Source organism: Muscardinus avellanarius, assembly GCF_963383645.1.
Source record: "Muscardinus avellanarius genome assembly, chromosome: 12".
Classification (NCBI taxonomy): domain Eukaryota; kingdom Metazoa; phylum Chordata; class Mammalia; order Rodentia; family Gliridae; genus Muscardinus; species Muscardinus avellanarius.
Genome location: NC_137798.1, coordinates 43,244,520 through 43,272,412, shown reverse-complemented (window position 1 = coordinate 43,272,412; position 27,893 = coordinate 43,244,520). Strand labels below are relative to the sequence as shown.

General features: G+C 39.3%; 1 protein-coding gene across 1 annotated transcript in view; it reads right to left on the bottom strand.

Moving 5' to 3' along the window:
• Positions 1 to 27,893, bottom strand: part of TTC6 (tetratricopeptide repeat domain 6) — a gene marked incomplete at both ends in the record, with an annotated part of 184,150 nt that overhangs the window by 112,103 nt on the left and 44,154 nt on the right. The window contains 4 exons of the mRNA XM_080707135.1: positions 14,083 to 14,274; positions 18,401 to 18,484; positions 19,280 to 19,410; positions 26,219 to 26,428. Of these exons, the coding sequence (XP_080563261.1) occupies positions 14,083 to 14,274; positions 18,401 to 18,484; positions 19,280 to 19,410; positions 26,219 to 26,428 (617 nt within the window). The remainder of the gene's footprint in view (positions 1 to 14,082; positions 14,275 to 18,400; positions 18,485 to 19,279; positions 19,411 to 26,218; positions 26,429 to 27,893) is intronic.

Below are 27,893 nucleotides of genomic sequence, written 5' to 3'. Positions count from 1 at the left end.
TTAATTACCATTTAACTTTGCCAGTGAGCATATCAAACAGAATCAAAAGCTCTGACAGTAGAGGCCACCTGATCCCTGAATCTTGCTAAGGTGGCATGTGGTCAGCATGGGCTTCCTACCTCCGACTGCCAGAAGCAGTAGCCAATTAAACATACTGCTCAATTCTGCAAGCCCTCCTAATCCCATGTCCATTTCTTTAACCCTTCCCTTTCATTGATTTTCTGAGCACCAAATTGTTCTTACTCAATTTCCTCTTATAAAGGCATATTTCTGTTTTCTACAACTGAATCTTGACTGATATATCCACAAAAACAGGAATAGGGCAGGATGAGTCCAGAGTGTGATACATCGAGACCCGTAAAGTAGTTCTGAGATCAGGCTGTCGGGAGTGGGTGGCAGTGGTGGTGTTGGTTGTGGAAGGTGACCTAAGACACCACCTTGAATCAGACATCACTGCACTCTTCTTTGGCTACAGAAAAATGCAGGATAGTAAAAATTATTTACATCTTACTGTCTTTCACATTCCAAAAGCCCAAATCGAAATTTTGATTGGTTGGAAGGAAAGTGAGAGGAGCCAGCAGACATTCTAGGGTGCACAGCTCTGGCAGACACAAAAGGGGGATCCCAGTAGAAGGGCCATCCCAGTTAGCAACGGTTCCTGCATGACAAAAATGAATCACTTACTTGGAAATGTTTCTCCACGTTTCCCCTAATTTCTTCTTTCTTTCTAGAGAAAAGGATCAACCCTTCCTAGAGTTCTCCACTTAGGAAAACACCACCATCTTATTCTATATACGTATCTGATCACCATCCTCCCCCTCAACCCTACCAGTCTTCACTCATTCTGCCCATTCTCCCTCCACAACATCTCTCCTGTCCATGCCTCTTCTCTCTTCTGAGTCCTGGGATATCATCTTAGCCAGACCTTTACCTCCAAATTCTCCCTCTCCTCTTCCAATTCATGCTATTTACCCCCTACCAGAGCTGTTTTCAGTCACCCTATCTCGAAACACTTCAACGATTGCACTCACAATATAACCCAAGCTGCTGAGCCAGGCAACCCGGGCCCTCCCCAGTTTGAGCACCATAGTGACCTTGCCAATCCTACTTCCTTCCCCTAAACTGTCACCCAACCTGTCCTCACTATGCAAAAGGTACCCTAAGTGCTGAGATTACCACAGGGGCAATGGGGGAGACAGCCATACCCAAAGGCAACTGCACTACAGTGTGGCTCTGAAAATGACCAAGACAAGGCCTTCAGGTCTCAGCTTTCCCAGTCCCTCCTCCCAGTCAAAACTCATCGTTGCCTCCCCTAGTTTTCCTGCTGTATTTGATCTCTTCCCTTGTAGAATGTTCTCCATCCTATTCTGTATACGTTTTTCACAATAAATTATGAAATGGGTTGTGGGGGAAAGTGATACTCATTTTCTGTCTCCCAGGGATTTGAATGTAATAGGTACTGAATAAATATTATTGAATTTGGGCTGAGTAAGAAAAGTCTCACGGCCAAAGCCAGACCCACACCCTGCCCTGGGGAACTGAGAAGCAGAGGTCATCCTCAGGTGGTGGTGCTCCCTAGCCAGCAGTAACTATCCTACAAAGACTTATTACAAATGCAAATCACTGAGACCCACCGCAGAACTAATGAGTTAAAATCTCAGGAGGTGGACCCAGTGGACTGTGTTTTAACCAGCCCTTAAAGTGATTCTGATACACTTGAAAACCACAAGTGTAGTGCAAGCTTTCCTAAAACAGTCTAGGTGTAAGAATATCCTGGGATAAATCGAATCTACAGCTTCCCAGGCCTTTCCTCTGAAGATGCTAATTCAGAAGGTTTGAGGCAGAGCCTGAGAATTAATAAACTTGCCCAATACCTCAGATGATCCTTGTCCAGAAGGAAGTCTAACAATCACTGACACCGTGAAAGGAGCAAGCTTTTGGAATGAATTAAAAACCGGTGTTTCAGCCCCATTTTGGCTACCTGTTGTGTTCTGTCAGTACTACGGTTTGGATATCATTTGTGTCCCCAATACCCTGAGTCTTGGTCCCTGAAGTGGCAGTTTGGGGAGGCAGGGCCTAGAAGAAAGCATTCCAGCCAGTGGGGTGGAGCCCGCGTGGAGTTATCACTGCCTTTCTCACAATAGTGGGTTAGGTACTCCAGGTAGGAGTTTGTCTCCCTTTCCTCTTTCTCATATACCTCCTTGTCACTCCACTTTCCAGCATGAGTTGAAGCAGCCTGAGACCTTCACCAGATGGAGCCACCCAATTTTGACCTACCCAGCCTTCAAAACTGTAAGCCAATATAAATCTCTTTTCTTTACAAATGACCCAGGTAGGGCATCAGAAAACAGAATGAGACTTTTGGGTCAGGTACTTTTTCTTCATAGGACTCAGTCCCTTCATCTATACATGGCAACATGGATTGAGTCTTCCAGAGTCTGATACTTAGGAATAATAGATGTAAAGAGCTTTACACACAGTGCACCCTCGGAAAGCGGCTGCTATTATAATCATTATTGTTATAATGAATGAGGAAACGAGCCCACCTCTCTCTCAGTAACAGCTAAGCCTCCTTCCAAGCCAGCTCGGTCTCCCATGGATCCAGAGACATAAAACATCTTGCCTATTGTAAGATGCTATCAAAGCAGTTTGAAAGACATTTGCTCTAAGCCTGTGAGTACTCTTAAAATATCTCTGCACACATCTTCCACGAGTTACATAAAAGTGATAGTGAGCCACATCCCATAAAGCATATAGGAGGAGTCCCGCTCTGGCAGCCCTCCCCTCATCTTAGCATGACTCTAACAGAGAAATTCAGTGTAACAACTTCACTATTTCTTCCTTGGAAAATCTACCTTGCTCCTGGGTGTACAAAAGCCTGAAGGAAGCCCAACGTGGTGGTGCATGGCTATAATCCTAGTACTTGGGAGGATGAGATGGAAAATCACAGGTTCAAAGCCTGCCTCAGCAACTTAGCAAAACTCCAGCAACTTAGTGAAACCATGTTTCATAATAAAAATGAAAAGGGAGACATATGTGGTAGCCCAAGTTTATATTCCCAGTACTTGGGAGGCTGAGACAGGCAGATCACAGGTTCAAGGCCAACCTCAGCAACTTTGTGAGGACATCTGCAACTTAGTGAGACCCTGTTTCAAAATAAAAAATAAAATAGGGCTGAGGGTGTAGCTTAGAGGCAGAATGCCTTGGGTTCAATCCTTAGTCTCCCCTACCACCACCACCAACCACAAAACCTGAGAAAGCCTCAGAGGACGGAGCTCACAATAAGTTTTAGGAAATTCATAGGAAATGTATATAGGAAAATTTTAAGAGTGCTCATGTACAAATGTTTCACCAAAGTAATACTTACATGCAGTGGACTGTTTTATTTTGGACACATTTTTTTAAAGTGCCCATAGCAAACCACTAACTTTACAACCCACATATAGTGTCATAACACATAATTTAAAAGACATTAACTTACAGAAAATGTTGTTTAAAAAGTAGATTCCTGGGTCTAGAAAAAAAATTAAGAGTTCATCTTCTTGAAGATGCTAATCTACAAATAATTTTATAAAGCCTTGTGTAATTTTTTCATTAAAATCCACAGCAGAGGCATTTGAATAGCTATATACTTTTAAAAATCAGAGAACATACTCTTTATAAGGATAGGATTTTTTTTTCCAAAATAAGATTGGGGGGACTGTATTTTTAAGTCATTGTAACTTCATTGCTACATGCAAACAGTGACATCTGGTGGAATGACATTGTTCTACTTTTCTAAAAAAAGATCAGCTTTTACATGATAGCTTTACAGAAACACATTTTCAAATAATTACTTGTTTGGGTATTTTCATATAAAAACAAAAATGCACTAAACTAATATCAAACACTGGCAGGACATACTGATTTGGCTTTTTTGTCACCCTAGTCTGTATTTTTTTAAGTGTGCTTAAGGTATACTGATGGGTCTATTTGTTCAAAGTAAATATAATAGAAATTTAAATGTAATAGAAATAGAATGATAGGTACAACATAATGTAACAGAAATATAAGAAATAAAATAGAAATTGAATCGAATTTAAATGAACTATTGATTCTACTTCTAACTCTGCCACTAACTGTGATTTGGGGTACAAAACTCCCTCACTCTCTTCAGCCATAAAATGAAAGGCTTAGGGTAGAAGACTGCTAAGATGTCTTATAGCTCTGATATATGTGTATTTCTGTGACACGTGTCACCAGCTAGACCTCAAACAGTGATTGAGCCTTGTGCACATTGTTACACCTCCTTAGGGCACTGCCTAGAATATGCAGCAAGAAACGGGGCCAAACAAGGGACGAGGTGGAGCCAGGATTAGCTTGACCACTGAGAAATGGCGGACAGTGTGTGGACCCCGGGGGTACAAGGGAAAAGTGAGTCCCTCATACTCATGATGGAAGGGAACAGCAGAATACAGAACAGGATATTGTGAATGAAGCCAGGGGACTGTGGGTGAAGGTGTGCAGCCACTGGCATCAGAGAGGCTTAGCGTGGGACAAGGGCACATTCTAAGAGGACACGCCAACAAGCAATGAGCAATAGAGACCAAGCCACGTTCAGAGACCCCCAAGCTTTCAGTTGTCGCACAACTGACATCAGGGAAGGATCCCACAGTTAACCAGGCCCGCTTCCTGGCCCAGACTCAGAAACAGGATCTCTAGTCTTAGGTAGGAATGAACACTGGTAAGATTGAATCCTTACCCTAATACAATCAGAAGCTCTGATTCCAAAACTGGGTGGCAATGAGGCAAATACAAACCAGCACAGGTGAGTAAAACATGCTTCTCTCTGTGCAGATGGGGCTCTCAGATTCTTCTAGCTTAGCTCAGGGTTGACAGTAGGGTAAGTGATTATTCTGAATGTAGCATAAAGAGGAAAAACAAAAGGATCTTTCACAAGTTCACAAAGCTGGGTGCAATGGCGCACACCTGTAATCCTAGTACTTGGGGGGCTGAGACAGGAGGATTGCAAGTTTGAGGCCAGCCAGCAACGTAATGAAACCCTGTTTCAAAATAAAAAATAAAAAGAGCTGAAAGTGTAGCTCAAACATAATATGCTCCTGGGTTCAATCACTAGTACAAAAAAAAAAAAAAAGAGAGGAGAAGGAAGAGGAAGAGATGGAAAGAAAAAAGAAAAGAAAAGCAATCACATGTAGAATCCAAGTGATCAGACTTTGAATCCTAGTTTTTACCAGCAAATATGGACTAGTCATTTAATCACTATGCTTCATTTGGAAAATGGAATGATTTTATCCACTACACAGAGTTGTTGTTAATATAAATTTATACAAATGCAGTGTGCCTGCATGCATTTTCTGTTACTTTTTTTCTCTTACCAACTACCAGTATCCTATTTGGAGGGTTTGGATAATATAATCTTTCAAACGGAAGCACTACACCCCAGAACAGTTGATTTGCAAGTTATAAGTAGTAGAGATAGTAAATCAAAATAACAACTCATACTCCTGTCTTTATACTTTATATGTTATACATTTCGTCAAAGAAATATAAGCTGTCAAAATAACATCTATAATGTCACTTTTGAAAATGTATAATCTATGTGTATGCACAGAGAAAAGCTCATAGTAATCTTTACCATATTCAATGCCCAGAGGAAAAGGTCATCCACAGTACAATAGTGTTTAACCATTACGGAGAAAATGTGCAGATCCTGCCGCATCCACCCAAACACCTCTCAGGATTCTGAATGCCTGAACTGGTAGTATGAAAGCGCACCTCCAGTTCTCCTACTTAAGAGCAAAGGTTATATTCTATTGCCTCTAAGATGGACAGTCAAGAAATGCCAGGGAAAGCTATCCTATGTTAACTCTGAGTAGCCAGAAATGACCTATCTCCATTCAAAGATGAGTACAAAGAAAAATCCAATTATGAATTCTATGAAGAGAGTCTGAATAGTATAAGAAAGAACATAGCATCTGAATGGTTATATAAAAATATCTTTTTGAAAGGGATGTATTATGGAAAACAAAAACAAGTTTTAGAAATATTCTGCTTTATGGTCTCAAGCAAAACTTACTAATATTTTTGTAAAACAGGCAACAAAAGTTCAAATAAATCAAAATACCCAGGTTTTTCTTAAGAGACAGTGGAATTAGGAAAATAATGCCATAACAGTATTAAAGTGGGAGTTATTATAATTTTTTAAAATTTACATCTCAGAAAATAGAACCACTAATGAACAGAGGTTTGAGAGGTAAATGTAAGCAAAGAAATGATAAATGTAAATAATGAAGATCCAAGTGGGATTATTTAATTTAAAACAAAATATAAAATCCTGTACACAAGTAAGAGAAGCAGACAACATGCAAATAAAGTAAAAATGGGCTGGCTTTAAATTTATCTCTCACAACATTAGATGTCAAATAATGATACAAACAAAAAACCGCATAGACAAAGGCAGACAAATGTGACAGATTTCAGCCAAGAAGCAAAAAGAAAAAGAAAATATAAAATCTGCTATGACAATAAATAAGTATGGGGTGATTCAACTTATTTTAAGAAAATACATTGCTAATTACCTTTAAAATATTAAAGTCTATACAACCTACAAGGGGTGCAAGACTAAAATGAGAGAAAAAGCAAACAATAAATAAAGCAAAAATAAGACAAAGTAGTTTCACGTTTTATGGATTAAGTATTCAATTTATAATGAAAAATGTAGGGACCGGTGAACAGTTTCTTGGATTTCCTCTCATACAAAAAACTGTTTTATAGGTTTCTTCTATATTTAGTTCTACCTCCTTTAAGAACGCTGAGCTCTACTTTATAATGGTTGCAATGTATACCTTTACTGTGTTTATCATAAAAGGTCTTTCACCCAGGGACATTTAAGTTGCTTCCAGTGTTTTGTTCTGTTTTTGCAGAACTAGGGATTGAACCCAGGGGCATTCTACCTCTGAGCTACATACACCCCCAGCCTGATTTTTTATTCTTTCTTTTGAAACAGGGTCTCACTAAGTTTCGGAGGGCCTCACTTAGTAGCTGAGGCTAGCCACAAACCTGCTATCTTCCTATCTCAAGTACTAGGATTACAAGTTTGTGCCACCGCCCACCTTGCTTCCAGTTTTTAATTATTATAAAAAGTGGCAGGAGGAGCATCCTTCTACCTTTATCTTATTAACTCAGTTATCAACATATATGAGTCCTGGATTAGATCACCTTCAGGGTGTAGGCAGAGGAGGAAAGAGGTCCAAAGGATGCACCATAGGCACTCCAATGTTGAGAAGTCAAAGGTGAGTAGCACCAGAAAAGAAGACTGAGAGGGCACAACGAGGGAAGCAGAAAGAATGAGAGAAAGTATGTCCCTAAGACCAAAAAATAAAAGGAAGAAAGCGTGACCAACTGGGTCTAATACTGCTGGGAAGTAAGGATAAGAATTATAATATCTTAAAGCATATTTGATCATCACCTTCTTCCTTAGAAAATCCTGTGTTTTCTTAATGGGCTATGAATAAGGACTTTAGTTTTGCCACCACCTGTCTTCATGAGATAGTGGGAACTTTAGGAGGTGAAACTTAGGGGGAGGTCATTACTGGCCCCTGCCTGTCTCTAGAGCTCTGGCCTCTGGTCCCACCACATGATCACTCACTCACTCACACATGAGCTGCGCGTTGTGATACCATCTGCCATTAGCACTTCACCGAAACTTAGTGAAGTCAACATGTACTTGAATGTTGAGAACTGTGACTAAATTAACTTTTATCCTTTTTTGAAGTACTCGGCCTCAGGTATTTCCTTATTGGAATAGCAAACTGATTCAGACAGTTTGCATTTCAAATTAGTGAGGAAATGAGGACTTATTAAATAATTTATATTGTACTATTGGTACTCATTTTGAAAAAAATGCTTATTCTTCCCAAATAAGTTACAGATTAATCAAATATTTATTTTTAAAGAAAAATATAAAACCACTAGAAAAAAAATAAGAGAATACAATTAAATTTAAGTGTAGAAATGGCTTTGCTAGGAAAGACACCAAGACTAAAACACATAAGGAAAACAGGTATTAGGTATTTTTAGCTAAAAATTAAAACTTCCGCATAGCATAAAACACTATAAACAAAACTGAAAGTCAAACCTAGTGAAAAAATGTCTACTATATATGCATTATGTTATGTTAATGTTATATTACATATTATATGTTAATTATATGGTTTTCTATATTAGTTAAGATCTTTAATATAAAAAATCACTTATAAACCCATAAGAAAGATAAATAACAACTCCACAAAATGTGAGCACATAATTCTCAAAAGTAGAAAACAAATAGCCAAGAAGCATCTAAAAATATTCTTGTGCTGGGAGTGTGTCTAAGTGGTAGAAGGCTTGTCCAACATATGGGAGGGCCTGAGTTTGATATCCAATACCACAAAAAGGACAAAAAAGAAAATAAAAGAATCATCAACTTTACCAGAAATAAATACAAAATTAAAAATAATAAAATATTTTTCTCATCATATTAGAAAAAATAAAAAGATTAAAAATTAGTAGTTGAAGAAAGTTCAGAAATGTACAGCATAATAATTGTGGAAAACAGTGTCTTTGTAGCTTGTTTAAATTAGTGAATATATTTAAATAATTTAAATGTTCACACATGAGCTGGAGTGAAGAAGTGAAGATACTAAAGCTATATAGAAACCATGTAAGGTTTAAACATGAACATTCACAAGTGCTATCTGGAAGACTGTTCACCAAACCAACATTAACAGAAGTGTTTACATGCCTTTAATGATCTTAATGATCTGCCCTGTTTTAAAACCTCAAACCTAAAATTTCACACTAAAAATTCTAACTAATGTCTATAAAATTGTTTATATAATACAAAAGTTATTTTAAAGCAACATATTTCAATATGAAATCATTTTATAGTTTGCATCAAAATTGTTTAGTAAAATAAACCTTAAAGTTTGAACAATACTTACTTTGCTATTTGAAATAAACAGAAGCAAATACTCTTTCACTAAATATACCATTTCACTAAAATATCCTAGTGCTTTTCACAAATAACAATTACTATATGCAGAATTAAGAAAGCATTAATTATATTACCATGAGTATTACTATGCTTTTGAGTTAACTGTTTATTGCACGGAAAAAACAAAAAGTCACCAAATGAAGAAGTATTCACCTTGTGTTTATGATTCCTTTCTTCAGAAAACTTATTAGTACAGAAAAATTATACATTTCTCCAAACTTGTAAGCTCAACAGACAGATATATTTTGAAAAGGTTAGTTTAGCAAAGTAATCCTCATGACGTGGATGCTAGAAAATGAGTATTCGGTACTTAAATTAACTTATTTGGTACTTAGGAACAAATTGCCAAGAATTATCATAGTCAAATAAAGTGTTTATTGACTTTCTTGGAAAAAGAAGGTGAGGTCTACTTGAAGAAAGAAAAATCTAGAATCGGAAAGAAGCCAGCACTGTAAACACTTTGTTTGGTAGTAGAAGCTGGAAGTGCTCACAGTGGTGCTTGGCTTGCAGAGTGCTAATGGCAGCAACTCAAAGCTGCAGCTTCATGACCACTAGATGATGTTTATGTCTTTGTTTTCGGTTCCTGGATTTAGGATTTTAAAGGGCGTTCCAAAGAATGTCATGCTGCACTGCTCATTCCTATCGAAGATATTTAAACAGTTTTGAAATTTCCAAAATTCTCCACATACAATTTTTTTTCAAAAAGTTAGCAAACATTAACTTCATCAACTAAAAGTAAGACTCAAGGAAACTAATACTTCAGGTATATAAAATTAAGATTGACAAATGAGTTCTAAAAATGTATTTTGTCTAGATAAAAAATAAAATAATGTGTGTGTGTGTGTGTGTGTGTGTGTGTGTGTGTGTGTGTGTGTGTGTTAGTTACTACGGACTGAACCCAGGGGCATTCTACCTCTGAGCTATATGCCTAGACCTATTTTATTTATTTATTTATTTATTTATTTATTTATTTATTTATTTATTTTTATTTTTTTGGTGGTACTGGGGTTCCTGGAAACCCTTCTACCTCCGGGCTACACTCCCAGACACTTATTTTTTATATTTTTATTTGGAAACAGGGTCTCTTAAGCCAGCGAGACTGGCTTCGAACCTGCATGATCATCCTGTCTCCGCCTCCCAAGTGCAGGGATTACAAGCATGTGCCACCATGCCTGGCTTCTATTTTATTTTATTTTATTTTATTATTTGTAAAATGAATCTCACTAAGTTGTAAAGGGCCTCACTAAGTTGGTGAGGCTGGCTGCAAACCTTCAATCTACACTACCATGCCTAGCTTGATAAAGATCTTCTTGTAAAGATTAGAATTTAAACTAATAGTGACCCGGGCCTCCAACCCTGGGCGGGTGGGCAGGCGCCAGCGGGGTGCCCCTGGGCGACCCCCCTCTCCACCCGGAAAGAACCCGGGCCCCCCACCTGGGCGGGTGGGCAGGCACTGGCAGGGCTCCCCTAAGCGACCCCCCTCTCCACCCAGAAGGACCCTGTAAAAAAGGAAAAGAAAAAGAAAAAAGGAAAATATCGGAGAGGGGTCAAGGAAGTGGCAGATGCCAGGATACTGGAGATGCAGACAAAACTTATCCAAATGAACTGGAATTATTGGAAAAATTCCCCGCTAAGGAGGACTGCTTCTTCTCTACATTGTTAAGAATCTTGGACATCACCTGTAAGGAGAGAGACTTTAGTGGAGACCAAGGAGAAAGGCAGTGCTGAAAGCGGTCTCCACGCTGGCGGTGGAGAATTGTATTCAGGAGAAGCAGAAATCGAAGCCTACCAACCTTATTCATTTGTTATTTTTTTTTTTTGAGAAATTACACCAAAGGTTGAATGCTACCATCGCGCATGCTTAGGAAGATTGGACAACATTTAGAGTGAAAAGAGAGCTTGGGAAAGATTTGAAATGGTGGAGGCAGTGGCAATGGCAGTGGCCAGTACTCAGAGGAGGCAGAGATCTGATACATTACACCTGGAACTTTTCAAGTAATGACCCCAGAGGCAGAATGCTACCTACCACCACGCACCCTCGAGAACGTGGGACAAATAGTTGGGCGAAGAGGGTGCTCGGATTAGAGCCTGCCGAGAGGTGAGGCTGGCGACAAACACAGCAAAGCTGGGATCGGAGCCTGCGGTGAGGCAAGGCTGGTGCTGGGGCCTCCGAGACCAGGATCGGAGCCTGCCAAGGTGTTAGGCCAGTGCCGGGGCCAATGGCCGGCATAGGAGCCTTCCGTGAGGCAAGGCCGTTATTGAGGCCTCCGAGGCCAGGATCAGAGCCTGCCAAGGGGTTAGGCTGGTGCCGGGGCCAGCGTGGCCGGGATCGGAGCCTGCTGTGAGGCAAGGCCGGTGCTGGGACCTCCGAGGTCGGGATCAGAGCCTGCTGAGGGGTTAGGCCAGTGCTGGGGCCAATGGCCTGCATCGGAGACTTCCATGAGGCAAGGCCGTTATTGAGGCCTCCGAGGCCGGGATCGGAGCCTGCCAAGGGGTTAGGCCGGTGCTGGGGCCAGCGAGGCCGGGATCGGATCCTGCCACAAGGAAGGCCAATTATGGGGCCTCTGAGGCCGGGATCAGAGCCTGATGAGGGGTTAGGCTGGTTCCGGGGCCACTGGCCAGCATCGGAGCCTTCCGTGAGGCAAGGCCACTACTGAGGCCTCTGAGGCCTGGATCAGAGCCTGCCGAAGGGTTAGGCCGATGCCGGGGCCATCGGCTAACATCGGAGCCTGCCGTGAGGCAAGGCCGGTGCTGGGGCCTCTGAAGCCGGGATCGAAGCCAGTTGAGGGGTTAGGCCAGTGTCGGGGCCAGCGAGGCCAGAACCGGGGCCTCCCATGAGGCAAGGCTGCTGCTTGAGCCAGCAAGGTCTGATCAGTCCACCGGGTAGCCAGGCCACTACTGGGGCCGTCAAGAGTGGGATCAGTATTTGTAACACGGCATGCATAGAGAAATATCGCAGAAAATTAAAACCAGATGCTTCCCCTAATCAGCAATAACTAGGAGGAAAGGGGCAACAAGAAGAGGTCAAGCTATAGAAAGGGCCTTATAGTGAAGCAATTAAGGTGACCAATCAGAGGGTATGGAATAGGGGAGGAGGAAGCCTCTTTAAAAAGCAGGAGGTACATAAACATATGTATCAAAGTTAATCACCAAACAAGCATGGGATCAAGGGAGGGGGAAGGAATAGGATGGGGTCTGGATGAGGGCTAATTGGATGATGTGTGCTTGTATATCAAGTCTTATATTCCAATGTGATGTATGATTACAATGCACCAATAAAAATAAATTAAAAAAATAGATGAATGGGTTATAAAACTATGGGTTATGTCCACAATAAAATTTTACTCAGCCATACAGAACAAAATTATGTCATTTTTGGGAAAATGGATGGAATTGGAGAATATTATGCTAAGTGAGATTAGTCAGTCACAAATAATAAGAAATTGCATGCTCTCTCTAATATGTGAAAGTTAAGGAGAAACTCTAGACAAAGGAGAAAGCATACATGAACAAATAAAGTGATATGAACAAATAAAGTGATATGAGGGGGATGGGAGGGAGAAGAGGGAAATTTCTTAATGTACATGATGTACATTCACAAACATATCAAAGACAATCAGTAATCCAAACATGAGAAGGAAGGAGGGAGAGGGAATGGGGCGGGAATTGGCATGGAGCTAAATGAGTGACATGTACATGTATGCCTCTATCATCTTGTACCCCATTAAAATGTATGACTACAATGCACCTATAAAAACAAACAAACACATAAATAAGAAAATAAATAAATAAATAAACTAATAGTGATTACTTACTACTGGGAAAATAGGTGATCTTAAGCCAGAAGAGAATGCAGTACAGTGGGCCAATCTTTACTAAAAGTCAACTTTGAGGAGATAGGTTCAGAATATACTATAGAAAGTGTCAGAAAGTCATTAATGAATTTGTGATCATTTAATTAAAAGTGTTTTTAGCGGAGCATGGTGATGCACACTTGTAATCCTAGCATTTGGGAGACTGAGACAAGAGAATCACGGTTCGTGGCAGCCTCAACTGTTTCAAAATAAAGAATAGCCGAGCAGCGTGGTGGCACTCACTTGTAATCCCCGCGTTTGGGAGGCAGAGACAGGAGGATCCTGCAGTTTCAAAGCCAGCTGTGCTGGCTTAAGAGACCCTGTTTCCAAATAAAAAAGTATAAAAGTAGGTCTGGGAGTGTAGCCCAGAGTAGAAGGGTTTCCAGGAACCCCAGTACCACCAAAAAATAAATAAATAAAATAAAGAATAAAAAATAGGGCTGGGGGTGTAGCTCAGAGATGTAATGGCCCTGGGTTCCATCCCCAAGACTGCAAAATAAAAGCGTTTTTTAAAATATTATCATATGTCAAGAATAATTAAAATATAATACAAAAAAGTACCTTATGGTAAGATACCTCTACAGTTTAAACGTGTCTTCCAAAGTTCACGTGCTGAAAATTTGATTCCCTTGGAAACAATTGCATTCCATATTAAGAGGTGGGACTTTAAGAGGTTATTAGATGATGAGGGTTTTACCCTTATGAATGGATTTAAAACAGTATCTAGGAATGGGTCAGTTGTCCCAAAAGGGTTAACTGATATTAAAAGGATGAGCACTCACTCTTTCCCTCTCACTCTCTCCCACCCCACCCACTTTTACACTCCTTTACTCTTTCACCTAGCACTCCACAGACTGACATAGCAAGAAGGCCCGAGCCAGATTCTGGTACCTTGATCTTGAGCTTTCCAGTCTGTAGAACTATGAGAAATATATTTTTTCTTTATAAATAACCCAGGTTGTGGTATTCTGTTATAGCAACTCAAACAGACTAAGACAAATGGTTCTTGCTAATACTGTCAGGAAATATAGGTACTGACTTTGTCTGTGTAAGTACTAGGGAAGCCAGGGAAATAAAAATACCTTCTCTCTTTGTCTAAGAACTGAATCATGTCTTTAAAATCTAAACCTCAAAGGCAAAATTTTTTCAACAGTTTAGATCTAGTTTAAAACATAATTACAAGACAACTCTTACCTATCCCTTTGTGCATCTGTATAGTTATCATCTAAGAAATACGATCCAAAAACTCCAAGTAGGGCGCTGTGACCTATCTTGTCGGCAGTGTGGTACACACGAGAGGCCAGGCGCAAGTCCAAGGGCAGCTCGTGGGCTGGGACGGTGGCACACAGGTTGTGGTGGTGAGGGATGGAAGTGACCGGTGGAACTCTGCCATGGAGAAAAAAGAAGAAAAAAATAGGCTTCTTTCATCATCGTGTGGTCTTTAGAAATGAAATGCATTTATATTATATTAACAGTTCAGTTCAGGCTCTTAAAAAGGGTACCAAAGTGTAGGAGATCAGATATAAATCTGTAATAATGTGTATAGCAAATTTAATATTACAAACTCAAGCTATTGTCTAGAGCATCAAACTCATGTCCAATTGCCTGCTGAATATCAACGTGCATGTCTTGTGGACCCTTCAGAATCAATAGGTCTGAAAGCAAACTCATTGTCATCCCACCCCTAAGCCCTTCCCTAATAAATTCTATAACTCAGTCCAAAGACATCAGATCCAGCCGGCATGTATTCCTTCTCTCTACTCTGCTCAAACACTAATGACCCAGATAAGAGAGAACAACACACAGAGGGCCTTGTCCACTAGCTAGCAGAATGGAGCCAGTGGCTGTGTCAGTGCAGCATCTCTCTCCCACTCTCCTGTAATTTGCTCCTCTCCCGCCTTGCCAAAGTAGGGAAGAAGGCATGATGACCTGCTTTCTTACAGCCCTGTGTACTTGCTATCCAATCAACAAATATTTACTGAGCACCTACTCTGTTTCAGCCTCTGTTTTATACCCATTCTTTCTGACTCCCACAGTGAAACTTTAGTGGAGATATTGTTATCCTTATTTTGTAGCGGGCATATTTTGGATAGGTCACCGAGTTGGTGAGTGCCTACTAAGATACAAGCACAATGTTACTGACTATAAGCCAAATTTCTTTCCTATGAATGCCCAGTAAGGATTCCCAAATGGAAGTGCCCCTTTACCCAGTACATTCCCACCTCCCTAGTAAATTAATACCCTTCTCTTAACCACCTGACATTCTTTACATCAAATCAAATCAAATTAACTTTAAATCTGTAGATCATGCTCTCTAATGACCTCCAAGCCACAGCTGAAATGTTGATAACCCCTCTAGAAACTGTATTCCCTCCTTGAGCTTCTTTAAGCCTGCTCTGCCTAGTTTTCCATCTTCCTCTCAAATTCATCATAACTTGACTTAGACGCTGGATTTTCCTTTGCCAGTTTCCAAACGAGGTGTGCTTCTAAGGTTTGAACGTCTCCTGATATTCTGGAAACATCATCCTCAGTTAAGCCCTCTGTGCCAAATGCTCCCAAGTCTCATCTCTGGTATCACCATCTCCCCTAGATTACGCATCTTCAAGACACAAAAACCTCTTTGAATCCTCTCTCTTTACCTGCATATTCAATGCAAAATAGAGTTTCCCATGGGGTGCGCTGTTACACAGTTCTAATCCTAACTACATGGGGAGTTGAGGCAGGAGGATCTCTCAATTTTGAGCCTAACCTGGGCAACGTAACAAGATCCCACCTGAAGATAAAAAATTAAAAAGGGTTGGAGATGTAGCTCAGTGGTAGAAGAGTCCTGGGTTCAACTCCCAGCACTGCACTTTACAAAAAGGGTTTCTGCATTGCACAGGGTTGCTTGAGTGTGCCCCTTGTCCAGGGTCACCGCCAGCACAGCACAGCAAAGCAAAGTATTTCATCATCCTGGCCAGCACGGGCAAAAGTTTGCCAGTGAGTTGAGCACCACATCCTCTGTCTCTTACCTGCTGCAAAATCCCACCAGACTAATCTTAATTTTTTCATTTTGATGATTTTTTCATTTTTTAATTTTTTTTAAATTTTGGGACTAAGCCCAGGGGCATTCTACCTCCAAACTATACCCCAGCCTATTAGTTTGTTTGTTTGTTTGTTTGTAAATAGGATCTCACTAAGTTGCTGAGGGCCTCACTAAGTTTCTGAGGCTAGTCTCAAACCTGTGATCCTCCCATCTTAGTCTACCACACACTGGGATTACAGAAGTGCCCCACCATGCCTGGCCAGACTGATCTTCCTAAATTACTCCTTTTCTCAGCACAGTGAGTTTTGTTTTGTTTTTTTGCTTACTACATCTGTCTAATTTTCTCTCTGAGTTTCGAGGCTCCTAGCATCTGGCCTTACTTCTAGCATAGTGGTTAAGAGTATATTTCTAGAGTTAGGCTTCCCTGATTCAAATCCTGTTTAAAATTCTCATTTGGCCATGAGCAAGTTTTGCTTTAAGAGAGAAAGTGAATGCAGTTAGAAGGGTGTCTCTCACACAGCAAATGTGACCTATGAACAGTGTCCAGTCCAAATCACAGTGTGGAGAAACTACTCTCTACCCTTCTCTTCAAGCCTAAACACCCTCCGAACAACATCGAGAGACAGATTTCCATGCAATGTCTTTCTTCCTATTCATTTGTTTCTTCTCTTGACTTTTATCCCTTCCTTTAACAAATAAAAGTTTCTTTTCATACACTGCCCTAGTCTGGTACCGCTCATGCTGACCCTTTATCTAGTGGATCAATCAGCATTGGTCTGTCTATTGGCTGGGCCATTTGTCTGGGATACCTTAGATAGTAGCATAGAGGCTTTGAAGTTGGCAGGCCCTGGATCAGAGGTGCAGTTCTTAACACTTGCAAACTATTACTGGCTTCTCTGAAAGGCTTCAGAGAAATTAGAAGAAAAATTCCTAGTTCTTATCTTTGTAGGAATTGAGAAAAGTAACAGATCTATCATTTCAGGTCCAGTGAAGTATCTCAAGAAAGATTTGTTTTTCGAGCTGGGCGTGGTGGCGCACCCTTGTAATCCCCGCGCTTGGGAGGCGGAGACAGGAGGATCGCGCAGGTTCGAAGCCAGTCTCGCTGGCTTAAGAGACCCTGTTTCAAAAATATAAAATAGGTCTGGGAGTGGAGCCCGGAGGTAGAAGGGCTTCCAGGAACCCCAGTACCACCAAAAAAATAAATAAATAAATAAATAAATAAATAAATAAATATTTGTTTTCTTTTTACTGTTGTTTTAACCTGCACCTCACAGCACTGAACCCATTGCTAGGCACAGGACCATGATTAATTCCTAATACAGTCATTTACAGCATTTCCAAAACAGCATAGGGCTTGGAAAGAATAGGACATGAACTTTGTAAACATTCTTGTGGAGGGAGGAAAAATGGAGATAAATGTCTGAGACAAAGAGACCTAGCCAGGAGAGTGAATAGAGTTGTCCAGAAAGCTGGAGCTTCAGGCACTCTAGGTTCCTAAAAAAAAAATGCCTTTTAAAAAGAGAGAGGACTGAAAGGTGAGCTCTCATGTCAAGTTCTCATGCACCATCATTCTGCCTGAGACAGGTCCTGGCTAGTGGAATGTGCTTGAAATTACACTGCTGATTTTTTTTTTCTTTAAAAATCATCACAACCAATCTGAATTCCTATGCTCCCATTAGAGTCTAACAACAAAGATTAGCAAGTGAATCCTCCTTGGTTATTGAGCTGAATAACAATATGCTTCCATAAAAAGCTGAATTCCTAAAAAAAAACAATTTGAGAGCTAGTCAGCTGTAAAAAAAAAAAAAAAAGTTAGGTTAAAAATGATCACAGAAAAAGAAACAATGAATTAAAAACCTTAGAAACAATTTTCCAGGATTCTCTTTCATGATATAAACTTTTAAAATGTCAGAATTTACTTCCTCTTTATCTCTTTCTTGTTCTCTAATGGAAACTTTGAATCTCAATTTTAGTAAATTAAAACAGCACCATATACACAGCAATATATATATATATATGTGTATATATATATGTATATATATATATATATATGCATATGAACTCCAAATATCCTATTTATAATATAGGATCTACAAATATTTTTGGCATGCCCAAGAAAGGCTGTGTTTTTATAGTGCACTCTCCCTAAGCAGGACTATTTGTCATTCTTTGAAACACGAAGACATAAAAAAGAAAAGACTCTGACTCTGTGTGTGGCCACACGACTTTGCTTAATGCACTAAACGCAAGGTTTTTAGGGGAAAAAAATCAAGAAGTTTCTGCTTCATTGATAATCTGACAGTAACTATTTATTGAAGGTAAAATACTTGTTGTCTGCTGTCACTATTTGTTTTAATACATAATCTTTCTAACTAAATGAGCTTAAAGCAATGCAGATAAGCAATGGCATGTACAGGGTCACTTAGATGCCAATTTGATGTTTCATAAACTTTGGAATTCTTTTCCCATGAGTCTGTTCTCAGCTACGAAACTGTGAGCAATATCCATTTACAAAGTTTAGGCTGGCCGTAAAACGGGTTGTCTTCCACGTCCAGCACACTTGTCAGTGCCCTAAGCAACAACAAAAGCTAGTAATTAAAGCTTTTTTAAACCCCCATAAAGAGTTAAATGAAGAATAATCTAGAACAAACCAGCCCATTAAAAACCTAGTAGTGAAACAAGGAGAAAGCCAGAGTTTCAGGAAGGTGAATGGCACATTTACATACTGCTGTTCAAATTTATGGCTGTATTTCTGTTTTTAAAAAAATCAAAAAATATGAGTAGGGGATGAAACAATAGCAGAGAAAAATTAAGCCATATAAACTACCGATTTGGTTGGTTAACAAAATTAACCAATATAATAAGCAGTTAGCCCAAACCAAGCATTCTAGTAACCAAAAAATTAAATATAACATACTAACATTTGTTTCTAGTCTCACAATGAACTATTTATTCCAGTGACTTTCATATTAAAATAAGTACATTGAAAGAAGAATGGAATATATATGACATGTACATCCCAACTATAATATCTAAAACTGAGCCAGGTGTGGTGGTGCATGTCTGTAATTTCAGTTCTTGGGAAGCTGAAACAGAAAGACTGCAGGTTCAAGGCCAGACTCAACAACTCAGTGAGACCCTGTTCCAAAATAAAAAGGGCTGTGGGTGTAGCTTGCAGGGAGAATGCCTCTGGTTCAATTCCCAGTACAAATGACAGTGGCTTTTCCTTTGAGAAACTTTAACTCAGATCTAATATATTAATTTCTAAAACATTTCATTTTCCTTTAAAACCTGTATTTTTCATGTATCAGTGCTATCAAATGACAGCTCTTAGAATGGTAAAAATGATAAATTTTAGAAAGTTACTCTTTAGGTAGGTTTTGACTCCAAATGGGTTTTAAAGACTTTCTTTTTCTCCATAATGGAATTCTTGCTTTACTTTTCCGTGTTCGCCTAACTTCTCTTCCTTTGATTTGCAAAAATTCTGATGAGTCCACCTTTAAAAAAAAAAAAAAGACAGTGTGTTTTTAAGAGAAGTTATAACATGGAAGTTAAATCTTTCTCATATTTAATGGTCCAATTTATATCAAAACTCCTAATTTCTATGTATTATCTTGTAACAATATAAATTATAAGGCCGTTATTTTCCTCTAAATACATTCTTAAAGTTTTACATATACACTTTGACAATAAAAATATTTGTACCATATTTATCTATAGTTTTTTATTATTTTAAAATTACTAAAGAAGAAATAGAAGATTGTTCCCCTCAATAAATTTACTCTTTTTTCAGTACTAAGAATAGAACACAGGGCTTCATGTATGGTAGGCAAGTGCTCTACCACTGAACTGCATCCCCAGCCGAGTCTACTTCTCTTCTTGATTGGTTGTTTTAAAAGAAATTACTCTTAGTTTCTTAAGTTTGGCATGACTTGTAGTTATGAGTACAAGCTAAAAAGAACTTTATATTATACTTGATATTATGATTTATCTTGTGATTTTTAGCAATATTTATCCATTAGTACTTCATATAGTTGTATTGTTTTCTATTTTTTTACTGCTTGGCAAAAATCAAATATATTTTGTCCCATAAATACTTTCCCTTCCATCACTAAAAATACTGCTTCCCTAGATTTCCTAGACCTTCTTCAAAATTCAGGAAAGCTTTCCAGGTAAACAGTTTCCCCCTGACTTTCTCTGGCTTTGTTTGTTTGTTTTTGTTTTTTGAGACTCGTTTTAGGGAAGAAAACAAGAAAAGACTTCTTTAGAAAAGGCAGAAAGATATGGTTGAATAAGTAAGGAGGGCTGGAAAAAGAGAAGTTCCTATAAATTAGATGCCATATTTGGGCCTGATTCAATAGGAAGTGTAAGCTATTATAACTTTTTGCTAAGGAAGCTATGGAGCATAATAAAAGTTCAAGGAATACTGAGCATTACATCTCATCATGCAGTTGATGTTTGAATTTTCCCTACAGGATCTCTACCAGGTAGTCAGCGCCTGGCTTGAACATGATCAGGAACAGAGAAGAAGGATACATTTAAAGTGAGCCACTTTCTTTCCAAAATGTAGGGCACATGTCTAAAGATGGCGCCGGACTGGAGAGCCCAAGGAGGGGCCAGAAATGGCCTAATATGTCCTGGCCTTTCTTGATTGGAGGGAAAGTGTCGTCGCACGTGTGATCAGTGCATGCACAATACATGATTGCAGTAAAAGTAATGGAGAGAAGTCTGCGTGGTAAATGTGACCTTTAAGCTGATTGGCCCAGATACTCCCCTGTTGGGAACCCCCGTTTATGGTTTAATGCTTTATAAGAATGCTTGTTGCTACAATAAATGAGTTCCTGCTTTGACTTGGCTCCCTGTCGCATCTGATTGTCTCTGGGAGTGGAGGCTGGGGAATGGGCGGACAGCGCACTCACCTTTCTCCGGACCCCTGCCACCTCAACCTTTGGGGTGGTGGGCATGACCCCCCAACACCGAAACTCTTCCATTTGTTAGAACTTTTGTTTGTTTAATATTGCACCTGATAGTTTTCATCCACCCATCTCAATTCATACCTCAGGAACAATACAGGCAAAATCTATCTCACTTCCATTTGAAAGTAAAGATATTTGAATATAGTTGACTACCTTGGGCCTGTTTTTCTCCAAGAAAAACATCCCCAGCCCATTCAACTCTACCTTACATAATGTGGTTTTCAAGTTCTGTGCTTTGTTATCTTTATTATTTTTTTAGTTTTTTATTTTTATGTGGATCAACTTGAAAATTGCATACATTCAGACTGTGCTTGGTTCCCTCCACGCCCCACTTCCCCTTCCCCCTGACAACAATGAATGTCCAGGTTAAACACGCTACATTCATACTTTTACACATATTCGAATGTAGCTCCTCCATTAATCAACCTCAGCCTTCTTCCTCTCCTACCCTTTTATTCTAGCATTGCTGAGGTTTACCCTCCATTATCTGGAGTCCCTCTGGTATCCCTAATACTCCCTAGTTTGGGCATATTAGAGAAAACATATGTCCCTTCTCTTTCTGTGCTTGGCTGATCTCACTTAACATAATATTCTCCAGGTCTTTCCATCTTCTTGTTAATGACATGATTTTGTTCTTTATAGCTGAGTAGGATTTCCAATGTGTGTATTTCCCAAAATTTTGCAATCCATTCATCTGTTGATGGAGACCTAGGTTGGAATGACATGACATAATCCTTTATCTAGAAGACCCAAAGAACTCAACCAAAAGACTACTGGAGCTGATTAACCAATTCAGCAAAGTTGCAGGATACAAAATCAATCTAAAGAAATCAATTGTTTTTCTATATCCCAACAATGAATCCACTACGAAAGAAATAAAGAAAACAATTCCATTCACTATAACTTTAAAATCAATAAAATACCTAGGAATAAACCTAACCAAAGACTTTCGTAAAAGACCTCTACACTGAAACTGAAGAAGACCTTGGAAGATGGAAAAAGCTCCTTTGCTCATGGATAGACAGAATAAATATCATCAAAATGGCCATTCTGCCAAAAGTGATCTACAGATCCAATGCAGTTCCATTAAAATACCAACAACATTCTTCATAGATCTAGAAATATCAGTCATAAATTTTATATGGAGAAAGAAAAGACCCAGAATAATCAAAGCAATCCTTTGTTATCTTGAATGTTCTCTTTAAAACAATCTAATTTGTCAAAGTCCCTCCTGGGATTGTATACTCAGATGTGAAAGTAATATTTGAGATGCAATATTATCAGTTTAGTCAGGAGAGACATGATCCTCTGTTAATGGCATTTATCAACCAATGCAAACAATGATTGCATCATCTTCCTATCAAAAGATAACATTATAGTTTAAAGCCCTGAAGTCTTTCACATTTGCTACTGTTAAGTCCTATGACGCCATATCTACACAGTTTGTGGATACACAGGCAGAACCATGCATATATTTATTCCAATTAAGTTTAACCTGAGGTCTGACCAACCAAAACTTGCCAGTCACATTTAGGATGTTATTTGCAAACCTATCAATAAGTTTTCCACATTCTCATCCAAATTATTGAGAAACATTTTCAAAGTCAACTAGAGACTTTCAATCACTAATAGTTTATTCTTTGCATAACTAATTTCAAACCCACCCAACAGTTCACCTAACTGCAGTCATATCTATAATACTCTCAGGAGTCTGTCTTAAGTGGATTGCTAAAATTCAGAAGATAAGAGCAATTACAGTTTACTAAGTTTTCTGTGTGTGACGTATTGTTCTAAGTGCTTTCTATTGCAGCAGCTTCATATAATCCTCACATTGTGAGGTGGGCACTATCATTTTTATCCTTAACTATACAGACATACAAGTACCTCAGTTATTTGCCCAAGGTCACACTGCTGGTAGAAGGTAGAGAGGAATTCTTTCCCTGGCAATGTGGCTCCAGGACTGTAACCTTCCCATGATATTCTTATGTTGAACAGAAGATCATAAACTTTCCTGATAGTCAGTCTAGTAATTCTAGGAGAAGAAATGATATTGCTCTTCCATGGCTCGTTCATGCTCCATAAGTCACTTAATCATACTAGAGTTTTGTTCAAGAACAAAGCATAGATTGCAAAAATCAAAACCTTACCCTTAAAAAAAATAACAGATTTACAAGCCAGGCATGGTGGCCCATGCTTGTAATCCCAGCATATGGGAGGCTGAGACAGGAGAATCATGGTTCGCAGACAGCCTCAGGTACTTAGTGAGTCCCTTTGCAACTCAGTGAGACCCTGTTTCAAAACAAAGAAGAAAAATAGGGCTGGGGGGGGTATAATGTTCCTGGGTTCCATCCCCAGTACCACACACACACAAAATAATAATAATAATAATAATAATAATAATAATAATAATAACAACAACAACAACAGATTTGCAATTGTCAATCTCCAGGCTGCTAGTTCCTCTCTAATTTTAGCAGCTCCTTGAAGCAGCTGTTATACCACTCGTTGGTATCTTTCCAAGTAAATTAAAGTCAAAATACTATATTGATACATGCATATCCATGTGGCAGCAGCACAGTTCACAATAGTCAAATTTATGGCACCAGCCTAGGTGTCTATCAGCAGATGAATGGATAAAAAGATTTGGAATATACACACAATGGAATTTAATTCAGCCATAAGAAGAACAAAATTATGTCATTTTCAGGAAAATGAGTGGAACTAGAGAACATTATGCTAAGTGAGTTCAGTCAGTCTCGGGAAGTCCAGGGTGTTATGTTTTTGCTTATATATGGAAGATAGAGGAAAAAATAGAAAACGAAAGTGGCTTTAGTTAAATGAAGAGAGACCAGTGGAATAGTGGAAGGGGGCGGAGAGAAAGGTGGGGATGGGAAAAGGAAAAAGTGATGAAGGAGACAGTTAAAATAATATTATGGCCATATATGTCCACCTGTGAAGTTATCACTACTGATCTCAGTAACATGGATGGAGAGTGGGGTGAGGAGGAGGGCGGGGCGGAAACACCAAATTCTATGGGCGTGTATGTTTGCATCACTCTGAGCCTCACTATGATGCATAATTACAATGCACCAGGAAAAGGATATATTTAAAAAACAACTGTTGACAGGGGCACAACAGGTGAAAAGAGATCTAGCTAAGTTAACTCAAAATCTTTTACAAATCTTGGGATTCGAGGGGATTTTTAAATCAATTCTTCTTTTCTTCTTTCTAAACTAAAGATTACACTTCTTGTCAGATTTAAGAAGCAAGGAATGAGTTTATCAGCTTCCTTTTCTTTCTGACATATTTCTGTTTATTTAAAACCTCAACTTTTTTTTTCAAAAATGAGGTAAAGCAGCTCTCTCATCTGTTGTCATTATACTATTCATCCATAATGACAGGGGTTTCCCCCCCTCTTTTTGCTCTAAAACTAACATGAAAATTCCTTTTGTTGTTGTTGTTCTTAGCATTAGTTACCAGGCCCAACCTATTATGGATCTCACCTTTGTGGTATAATTTTTATAGCCACATGCCCCTTTTATGTCTATTTGTAGGTATAAATTTTCTTTCGTCTTTTGTATAATTTTTTTTTGGTGGTACTGGGGTTCCTGGAAACCCTTCTACCACCGGGCTACACTCCCAGACAACTATTTTTAATATTTTTATTTGGAAACAGTGTCTCTTAAGCAAGCGAGGCTGACTTCGAACCTGGGCGATCCTCCTGTCTCCACCTCCCAAGCGCGGGGATTAAGCCATGGTGGCTAAGCCACTATCCAGAAAATTCATTTCATTGTTTGACATGCTCAGTAACTAACTATTTACCTCTGGTACTCACATTCATTTCTAGTCCCATTGTTTGAGTAGAAGAACGGATAAAAACACTACCTCTGTGCCCCATAACCTAGTGCTTTTTCAACAAGATGCCACTGTCTCCAGATGCCTGAAAGGGGCCAGCCAGAGCAGTGGATTCACCTGGGACAGCAAACAGTGAGTGGGTTCAGCTCTCCATGGCAAGCTTCACTTCCTACCCCAAGTGCCTGCTTTGGAAAGACTGCATAGCATGACTGCTAATGGAGTCCACCACCATCCACAACATGAGTCCTTCCTCCTCGAGAGCAGTTGTGGGTTTTCTATGGTCAATTATGACTTGTGAATCTACTTAGTTATCTATTATTCCCAAATCAATGGGCTAGTATCATCATACAGGATGAACCTAAGAAAGCAGGGCTTGAAGAAAAACCAGGAGACAATTGCACTAAGCCCAACATAAGTTCACCAGGACCCAGACTAGAAGGAAGGCAACCAGAAAGGCAAGAAAAAAAGTATAGCCAATGATGTTTAAGGAGACTCTAGGCCTTGGAAACTGATTATATGTGAAAGATAAATGCAAGGTCACAGATAAAGCCCAGAATCTTGGGAAAATGTTGAAAAACTGGTAATGGCCAGTTGACTTGGGTGAAACATAGCAGGAACATAATCATGGGGAGCTAAGAGGAAAGGGATGGCCAGGAAGGCTGTGTAACCCAAAAGGGGTATCCCTCTGAATCAGTTGGGCAAAGAATTATGTATGGTGATAATCAAGATGATATGCTGTGGTTGTGGGGAAAAGGGCTATTTTGCTTATAATATTAATATTAATAACAATAAGATATCTATTTTAAAATAATTTTAAGTCAGAAAATGACCTGCTCAATTTAGAGTATTAAGTAGATAACGGATTAATATGAAAATATGGTTAAAATATGAAAATGATAAATAAAATGAACCTGGGAAACATTTGCTCAATGCCTATTATTAACCCTAAAGTAAAGTTATAAAAGCTGCACAGTTCATCCAACCCTGACTCCCTTGAGGTGGTAACTGGAAGATTCTTGTTTGATTTCTAAAAAGAAAACCCAAGACTCCTTTCCATAAAAATCTATTTTCTCTTCCCAGAGTTGCAATTAGGATTCAGACTAAAAGCCCTGAAAAGGGCCAGGAGCATGGCTCAAGTAGTAAAACACCTGCCTCGAAGGGGTGAGGCCCTGGGTTTGACCCCGATACTGGGGAGGAAAAAAAAGGCCTCCTAAAACATATTGTTCTCGTTCTCTCTCTCTCTCTCTCTCTCTCTCTCTCTCTCTCTCTCTCTCTCTCTCTCTCTCTCTCTCTCTCTCTCTCTCTCTCTCTCTCTCTCTCTCTCTCTCTCTCTCTCTCTCTCTCTTTAAATGGGCAATATATGCTATGGAGGATCCTTTCAGGGTGAAACACTGGACCCATACCATGGTCCTTGTCTGGGCCATTTCTTCACACTTGCACATCCTCAACTCGCCTAATACAATCATGTTTTCACCTTTATGGAGATCCGCTTGAATACTTTTGAATCCCTTTTAGGCTGTGTGTCTTCCCAAGGTTTACTTGTTCCCTCTGCTGGCTTAACTTCTGAAGTTTCCTGTGACCTAAACACCATGCTTTCTGCCTCTGAAGCCTCCCATTCTGATATCTCCTCCTGTTCGATCTGGAAAATACTTGACACAGCTTCAGGAAGCTCCTCAAACACATTCTGCTGAAAAGAGTAAACAGAAAAGAATGGTCTTTTTAATGGGTCCCTCCAAAGTCTTCCACTATGCAACATTTTTTTATCAGACAACAAAATGAATATGAAAATGCATGCTCAATATGTAACAGAAGTGGTAAGTTTCCTCTGTAGACTCAGAAAGGTTCAAATAGACTTAAGAAAAATGTGAAGTCTGGCAAAACATGTTGCCTGGCCTTTGGCTCCAACTCTACCAACTCTACAATTGTTACACACTTACCCTAAGGTAATAACAAGACAGAGATCTCACCCTGATACCACCCACAATCACGGAGCAAAGCTAGTGCACCTCCCATAAGAGGCACTGCTGGACACCTCTTTCATTATCCCATGAGGGTCTTCAGCCTTGGGTCCATGGAAACATTGGAGCCCCACCCAAACCTGAGATTCCTGGGCCTGGGAAATGGGACTCCTGCTAGCCAGTTGCTCAGATCTGAGCCAGAGGCTTCAGGAAGGCCACTGGGACAGCACAACTCACTCCTAAGCCTAAATTCTCACAAAATGTCACTCCTAAACCTGCTTTGTGCTCTTTAAAAATATCTCACCAAAGGAAAGCATCTTCATAGCCATTTTTGGGTATCAATCAAGTTTAAGCCAAGATTGTTTGGAATTTTGAACCACTGGCATTTAAAAATTCCATTACCTCAACTTAACAGACGATAAGACATAAAAGTCTGAATTATATAGAAGGACTTTTAAGGTGCAAATGTGTCACTTTGTTGTTTGATCGGCTCATTTGCTAACAAGTAAAGGGTAAAAGTTCCATGAACTAAGAACTCTTTGTAACCCCATTTTATAAATAAGAAAACTGAGGCTAAGAGACATTATATGACTTGGCCAAGGTCCTACTTTCGAGTATGTAGCAAAGCTTTGTTTAAACCTTGAAGCCTGATTGTAAAGTGTACTGTCTCAACTCAGTTCCTTTTCACCCAACAGAATCTGTGGTTCTCAAAATGACCCACAGATATCTCGACAGTCTTTGATATTCTTTCAGGAGGTCTGCAATGTCAAAGGTACTTTTGCAATACTATTAAGATGTTATTTACCTTTTTCACTGTGTTGAAATTTGCACAGGCGATAGAAAAACAGTGGTGGGCAAAACGGTGAACCAATACTTTTTGTATGATTAATGCATGAGGTTACAAATCATTCAGGGTAAAGGATTAGATCAAAGAGCAAGGGAAAGCAGTGGGTTTAAAGTAATGATATGCAACAAGTCTGTTTATCTGGTTTCTGCAACTAATCCTTAAGAAACTAGTACTTGTGGAATTTTGGTGCGTTCACAAAGAATAGTATCCATAGTTATGTTAGAAGGTTATTAAAACATTACTCCTTTTACAATCTCTCTGAGATTGCGACAAATTGAATGTGGAAGAAGACATGAAATTGATTTTTTTAAATCTTTATTTTAAATAGTCAACATGACAATCTA